The sequence below is a fragment of the Solanum pennellii genome, chromosome 6 (genome assembly GCF_001406875.1).
Source record: "Solanum pennellii chromosome 6, SPENNV200".
Lineage (NCBI taxonomy): Eukaryota > Viridiplantae > Streptophyta > Magnoliopsida > Solanales > Solanaceae > Solanum > Solanum pennellii.
This window is the reverse complement of record NC_028642.1, coordinates 40,570,815-40,579,080: the sequence shown is the minus strand read 5'-3', so window position 1 is coordinate 40,579,080 and position 8,266 is coordinate 40,570,815. Positions and strand designations below refer to the sequence as shown.

Genomic DNA, 8,266 nt, shown 5'->3' with positions numbered 1-8,266 from the left:
TGGAAAAATAGTTTATATTACTCTTTGGAAATACTCATTTTTTTTATAAAAAAAAAAACAACTAAAAACCTCACATTGTTTAAAAATAAGCATTTTTAACATTCAAAAAAACTTGACTGAAGGTTTTTAAAGCTTTCTAAAAACTTACATCTGGCTGTATCTAAGTTCAATTAATTAAAGTAAATAGTGTTTTTAAATTTATCAATAGTTAAAAAATGAAACTAATAATTCATTCAATATTTTAAGAGTGTTTTTAATAATTCTTTTCAAATAATTCACAAAATTCTGCTTGTTCTGTGCAATTGTCCAAGACGTATCTAGATACATTGTTATATTTTGTCAGCTTACCAACTTTTTTTCACTTACAGACAATTACTCACTTTTTTTTATGAAGGAAACAAAATCTGAACGCTACAAATTATTTAGTCACAACTTTAATGCTTTCATGTATATATAAAGGGTAGCTTCACCGAATTATACATTTTTCTCCTTGAATTGTCTCTACTTGTATTCAGGTTCTTTCTTAAACCCATTTTAAGTTTAATTTCGATTTGTTTGTGAATTTTTATTAATTATGGTAGAGAATTTCATGATTTTTTTTAGTAAATGTTGTGTGAATTCTGGAATTTATACTTGTTCATGTTTGCCTTTTTTCTTTTTGTGGTACAGAAAAGAAGTGTTTATTCTGTGATTTCATTTTTTGTGTTAATGCTAATTATCGATTTGATCGGAGAAGCTGTTGTTATATCTATTTTTAGATTGAAAAAAAAAACCCTTTTCTAGTAAAGAAGGGGGCTTAAATCGATTTGATGATGGAATGGTGTTCCAGAATCTAATTTTAGTTGTATAAATGGAAGTAACATTTATCTGTTTAACCTGCATTGGTGATATATATTTACCTCTTTTGAACATCTCCAAATGAACAATTTCAACAAAATCTTTTCATTTCCTCTTTTACTATTACTTGTTATTTGGGAATCATTTTCTTGTCTTTCTCCCAAGGTCCGTGTACACTCTGCGCTCCCTAGGCTTGTGGTGATATATATATCTCTAGTTTTACTTTTGCGTTTAAGTTAATAAATAGTAAGCTGTAGTTTTGAGTCTCTCTTTTCTTATCTTGTGATTTCAGAGCTCTGTGACATGGAAGATGGGGTGAAACAACAGCTCTTATCTCTAAAAAGCCTCTAAGTTCTCGTGCCAGATGCACAATGAAATAACAGTTATTAAGAATGTTGTTCTACTGAAGCACGCCCTTGTTGCAGATGGTTGAACGCCGAAACAAGGTTTCGTGTGCCTGTAAATAGAGAATTATCGTATCAGCAGGAGCGTTATTTATAGTATAAATTAGTAGGATTGTTTGTTGAAAATGGTGAAAAATGGAAATGTAGTGATGCAAAAATATGAATTGGGGAGATTATTAGGTCAAGGCAACTTTGGTAAGGTTTATTATGGAAGGGATCTGGAAAGCGGACAGACTGTAGCCATTAAAGTAATTGATAAAGAGAAGGTTCAGAAAGCTGAATTGACTGAACAGACGAAACGAGAGATATCCATTATGGCAATAGTCAAACATCCACATGTTGTGCAGCTATACGAGGTCATGGCAACTAAGAGTAAGATTTACTTTGTGATCGAACAGGCCAAAGGTGGCGAGCTTTTCAATAAACTGACAAAGGGCAGACTCAAGGAAGACGCTGCTAGAAAGTTGTTTCAGCAACTGATCAATGCAGTTGAATTTTGCCACAGCCGAGGTGTTTATCACCGTGATCTCAAACCAGAAAATCTCCTACTGGATGAGAATGGAAACCTAAAGGTCTCAGACTTTGGTTTGAGTGCATTAGCTGAGTCTAAGCGACAAGACGGGTTACTTTACACAACCTGTGGTACACCAGCATATGTTGCTCCTGAGGTGATCCGTAGAAAAGGATATGAGGGTGCCAAAGCTGACATCTGGTCTTGTGGAGTGATTTTATTTGTCTTGTTGGCTGGTTATCTTCCATTCTATGACTCAAATCTTATTTATCTGTATAGGAAGATATGCAAGGCGGAGTACAAATGTCCTAATTGGTTCCCTCTAGAAGTGCGTAAACTTCTCTATAGGATCTTCGACCCAAACCCTCATAAAAGGATTTCAATAGCCAAAATAAAGGAAAGCTCCTGGTTTAAGAAAGGATTGGGATCTAAACAAGTAGTGAACCAAAATGTTATTGCAGATGGTGATGCTGTTTCCAGTTCAAATTCGGAGGATAATACCAAGTTAGAGTTGATAAAACCTGCAAGCATTAGTGCATTTGATATCATCTGCTGGTTTAATTTGTCTGGTTTATTAATAAACAATGATCAAAAGGAGGAGCTGCGATTCACATCAGTGAAACCTGTCCCAGTCATCATATCCAAGCTTGTGGAAGTTGGCAAGAGTCTAAACCTTGAAGTAAAGAAGAAAGAAGTTGGATTTCTTATGTTGGAGGGATTAAATGAGAGCAGATATGAAACCTTGTGCATTGGCGTGCAAATCTTTGAAATTTCTGTATCCCGTTACTTCATTGAGCTGAGTAGGTCAAGTGGTGATGCGATTGATTACCAAAACATGTTGACGCAAACTATCAGACCAGCTCTTGAGGAAATTGTTCAGGCTTGGCAAGGTGTGCAATCTCATCAACAATCACTAAAATGAAGCTTCTGATTTCTAGATGCTGATCATACTTTGTATTACTAGTATTTAAACAAATTCTGTTTGTTTGGTGGGCTAGCTACTTCTATTTACTGCACCTGTCTGTGAAAGCATGTTACTACAAACTAAATTGGATTATTTTCCCTGAGTTGTCTTATTTTATTGGTTCAATAGTACCAGCTAGTTTTCATGCTTGCATGGCTTGAAGTTGTCTTGTATTTCTATGATTTAGTGGTGTTTCTCATATATAGAATTGACCTTGACTTGTTGTTTGAGGAAAAGAGAGAAAACCTAAATAATTTGCTTATCTCTCTTGAAGTTGTCACTATTTCTGTATTTCTTCAATCAAATAAAGAGAGAATTCAAATGGCCGGTCTCTTCAAGTGTATGTTAGATATTACATGTTAAAATATCGTTATTTTGAAATATGGCAAAGTTGCGTCGAACAGGTCGTATGTTCCAGCAGAATCCAAAAGTGAGTGGGATAAGCTTTCAGAATTGTTTATTCAAAGCCAAGACAAAGAAGGAAAACTATTTACTTGTTTAAGGAAATAGTTTGAGGCGGAGCCAAGACAAAGAAGGAAAGCTATTTACTTTTTTAAGGAATTAGTTTGAGGCGGCAGTAATAATAAGAATCCAAGTTGATTTCTACAAGGCTTTGAGGCGGTAGAAAATTCCCACAAGTTACTGGAAGTTGCTGGGAATGAAATAGGAAGACATACGGTAACGCAAGTTGCTGGGATTTCAAGTTCGAGTCTAGTTTGGTTTACAAAAGTTTTAAGGAAATCTTTTGTGTTGTTTAATTAAGGACAAACCTTCGGAAACGTTGTTTATCAAGTTCAAGTAGGAGGAGTTCTACAGAGACGAAAAATTTCTTTGCAGCAGCAAAAGGAAAATAGGAGTCCAAGTTGAGTTCAACAAGGTTTGTGTAGCGGCAAAGACAAGTTGAATCAAACTAGAGCTTGCTGAAGTTCCAAATCTATAAATAGGGCTATAGTTTCGCTGTGCACTTACATAGAGAGAAGATCAAAACACGATCAAGAGGTTTGAGAGAGTTTTGAGATTTATTGAGTGTTGCAAATTTGCGAGAAAACGTTGTAAGATTGTAATAAAGAGTTTTGGTTACAATTGAGTGTGTGTAGGATTCATCTAACAAGTTTGAGAAACTTGATGGACAGTAGAAGACTTAAACCTGGGGATTTTGTCTTGGCTAGCTAGGAATTAGTGTTTATAATTTCTTATCTAGGAATTAGAGTTTATAATTCCTTGTGTTACATAGATTTGTTATCTTTGTGTTGAGACTTGGAGTTTAATAAAGTGGAGTCAAATCCTACAGAGGTGTAGGTCGTAGTTTTTACTCTTATTAGTTGGTGTTTTCCGCGATAAAATATTGTGTTATTATTTTATTTGCTTCACGTAACTGTTGTAATCTGCAAAGAAACATATAAAATATACTTGTTCCTTAGGCGAATTTGGGGGTCAGAATTCCAACATTTCACTTATTTATATATTTTTGGGGGTAACCATAAATATATAAGTTGAGAAAAAATCAAAAATAGCGATACTCTAGGTATAATTATTTGATGTTTCTAGTTTCCAATAATTTGAAGCCTAATTATGATAGGCTTTAATGTCCGTTTCTGCTATATAGAGCAAGATTTTATTATTTTATTTTATTCTCAAAACATGACAACATTTCCCTTTTTAAAACATAGGAAAATGTAATATATCTGCATGCATGAAATAACTAATAGCGTGAAGACAATATCTGAATTTTTAATTGTATGCATATGTATGGCTTTTTTGACCAAAATAATTTATTATTTAAATCAATTTACAACAGTAATATATTTTTTAAAAACTTTATAAAACTAGTATAAACGTTGTTGATAGTAACGTATTAGGCCATGTTTTAATGCTGCCAAGAAACGGACCAAAACTAACGGGGGACGGCGTTAAAGTTAGAATACGTTACTACAAGTAACGTTTTAGAGTTTAAGTTGGAATACGTTACTGCAAGTAACGTTTTAGAGTTTAAGTCGAAATACGTTACAATTGGTAACGTTTTAGAATTATTATACTAGATCCTTCTTTCTTAAATCCAATTTATCCATTAGCCGTACTTCCCTCACCTTATACCCTAAACCCAATTTCATATTTCTTCCCCTTTCTTTCCCTCGCTAAGAGAGCATATGCACGCTGCTGGTTCGATTCTCGTTGTAAGTGTTGCCGGAAAAGAAGAGCCATAAGTATTTCGACAGGTAATTTCTTTGCTTAAGGTTTGTTTTTCTTAACAATTCTCTGCAAATTTCGAATCTCAACATATATCAAGATAAAGATTATGCTCGAGTTCTATTGTCGCTTAGTGTAGTCTAAGATGGTTTGTCTTATATCATCACACTTCTAAATTAAAGAGAATGACCTTAAAACTTTTAAATGTGATTTCATAACTTTATATCACTTTTGAAGTGTGTCGCCAAGAAAAAATTACATAATGATTCGGGCTAACATTTAAGTTTACTTTCATGTGTATTTCGTAGGTATTTTTTATGGCTAATGATAGTGAATACAAGTTGGATCCCGGTCCATTGGAATCGAATGTATTAACGGGACAACTTACTCATAGATCACAAGATATATGGGAAGGAAATGTTAATATGATTCTTAATACGAGGAGAGAAGATGGAAATTTTTGGAAGCTCATAGAGAAATATCCCATCCATCCACGAGTTCTTGAAGAAATTAGATTATCTGGATTATATGGTGTTTACAAATCTAATCGGTCTGCTATTGACCGTAGTTTGATAGCCGGATTTTTGCCACTACTTCAGGTATACCTAATGATTGTACATATAATTTATTTATATTTATTTCAATTTGTCTCCGTAGTGTTATTGGAGGATGAAATTTTTTAGAGATGTAATCCTAAAAACTCTTTCTCCCAGATTTGGGCGTGGGAGAGAGTCACTGTTCTCCGTCCTCAAATAGTAGCCCACAGAGATGCAAGAACTATTTCTCATGTGGTTTGCCTAGGGGTCCACATGCTACTAGATGGTTTGCACATCTTAGTTGGACGAATACTACCAAGCATGTGTTGAAAGTTTATAGGGATGCACTTGACTCTATGATAAAGATCAGGTACAATGCTTTTACTTATTTATAAATATTGTAAATGTAAAGACTCACTTTGCTCTTTTCTTTTTTCATGTAGTTTATTTGGGAACCGTATTTCGATGACTTAATTGAGAGTCTTCCACTTTATTGTCATGTTGGACGAGACATATGGCGAGTTAGAGTTCCAATCTTTTGTTGGAATGTGGTCGAGGTTCATTTGCCAGATCGTGTTATGAGGCAATTTGGACTACAACAAGCTATACCAACTCCGTTTTCATTTGATCCCAACCACTTTCGCCATGATCGTCGGGGAAGACCAAATACAAATTGGGAGTTGGAACATGCACATTGGTTATCATTTTGGAACCAACGTCTCCAATATAGTTGTGATGCACCGGTTAATAATGAACCACTTCGCTATGATGATCCATATACTATTTGGTTCAGGCGCATTACTCGTCTTGCTATTGGTAATCCTAATTCACGTCCTCAAAATCAACAAGTTTATGTGCCTAATTCGACGGCATATGAAACTATGGTATGCCATTTATTGATTAGTGTTGTTTAGTTTGTTGCTGCCAAATGATTTATTTGTCTTTATTGATTTTAGTGTGTCATTTATTTTGTTTAGTGTAGTTGCTGGCAAATTTTTCATTGTTCTTGGTACTGCTAAGTGCTTAGAAAAATGCTAAAGGTAATATATATAGGAAAATTAAAAGAGTGTAAACACATTTATCACATTCATTGATCTTAAATCCATTTGACAACATGGTTTGATCAAACTTTGCATGCCATTGTTTTGGTGCTTGTTTTAACCCATAAAGTGATTTAATAAGTTTGCACACTTTCTTTTCTTTACGAGGAACTACAAAACCCTCAGGCTGTTCTATGTAAATTTCCTCTTCAAGCTGTCCATTTAAGAAGGCTGTTTTCACATCCATTTGATGAATTTCAAGACCGTATACTGCAGCTAGTGCAATTAACATCCGAATTGATGTAATCCTAGTCACTGGCGAGTATGTGTCAAAATAATCAAGACCTTCTTTTTGTCTAAAACCTTTGACAACAAGTCTTGCTTTATATTTGTCAATAGTTCCATCGTCTTTCATCTTCCTTTTAAAGATCCATTTTGAACCCAAGGGTTTGTTCCCTGGAGGAAGATCAACCAACTCCCAAGTATGATTGCTTAAGATTGATTCAATTTCACTATTAACAGCCTCCTTCCAAGAGGTTGAGTCGCTAGACAACATTGCTTCCTTGAATGTTTGAGGCTCACTTTCAAGAAGAAATGTTACAAAATCTGATCCAAATGAAGTAGATGTCTTTTGACGTTTACTGCGTCTTGGACTTTCTTCATTTTGTTCATTCTCTTTTGGTTCTTCTCTGGGTTGTTTAGATCCCCCACTAGATGACTCAAGTCTAGTTTTAAATGGATAGATATGTTCAAAAAATTCAGCACTATCTGATTCCATTACCGTATTATCATGAATATCCGGATGTTCGGACTTATGAACCAAAAATCGACATGCCTTACTGTTTGTGGCATATCCAATGAATACACAATCCACAGTCTTAGGTCCTATTTTTACCCTCTTAGGTATAGGAACTTGGACTTTGGCTAGACACCCCCACACTTTGAAATATTTCAAATTGGGTTTTCTACCTTTCCATTTCTCATATGGAATTACATTTGTCTTTGAGTGAGGCACTCTGTTAAGTATCTGATTTGCTGTAAGGATAGCTTCCCCCCACAAGTTCTGTGGTAAACCTGAACTTATAAGTAATGCATTCATCATTTCTTTTAAAGTTCGGTTTTTCCTTTCTGCAATTCCATTAGACTGAGGAGTGTAGGGAGCAGTAGTTTGATGGATTATTCCATTTTCTAAACATATTTCTGCAAATGGAGATTCATATTCTCCACCTCTATCACTTCTGATCACTTTGATTTTTTTATCTAACTGATTTTCAACTTCAGTTTTATATTGCCTAAATGCATCTATTGCTTCATCCTTACTATTTAGCAAATAGACATAACAATATCTAGTGCAATCGTCAATAAAAGTTATGAAATACTTTTTCCCACCACGTGATGGTGTTGACTTCATGTCACAAATATCAGTGTGAATCAATTCTAAAGGATTTGAATTCCTTTCAACAGATTTATAAGAATGCTTAGCATACTTAGATTCAACACAAATTTGACATTTTGATTTATTGCACTCAAATTTTGGCAAAATATTTAAGTTAATCAGTTTTCGCAAGGTTTTGTTATTAACGTGTCCCAAACGTTCATGCCATAAACATTTAGACTCAAGCAAGTAAGAAGAAGCAAAATCTTTATTCATATCAACTGCAATTACATTGAGTTTGAAAAGGCCATCACTAAGGTAGCCTTTTCCTACATACATATCATTTTTGCTTACTACTACTTTATCAGAAACAAATACACATTTAAATCCATTCTTGGTCAGAACTGGAATT

General features: G+C 34.4%; 1 protein-coding gene across 1 annotated transcript; it reads left to right on the top strand.

Moving 5' to 3' along the window:
• Positions 1–1,310: 1,310 nt before the first annotated feature.
• On the top strand, positions 1,311–2,674 carry LOC107022687 (CBL-interacting protein kinase 18-like). Its single transcript, XM_015223285.2, has one exon. It carries the CDS (start codon positions 1,367–1,369, stop codon positions 2,672–2,674), a length of 1,308 nt encoding a protein of 435 aa, XP_015078771.1. The 5' UTR covers positions 1,311–1,366.
• The last annotated feature ends 5,592 nt before the right edge of the window (positions 2,675–8,266 follow it).

What these genes read in the sequence shown, in the direction of transcription:
- LOC107022687 (XM_015223285.2), top strand. Translation starts at nt 1,367, where the DNA reads ATGGTGAAAAATGGAAATGTAGTGATGCAAAAATATGAATTGGGGAGA.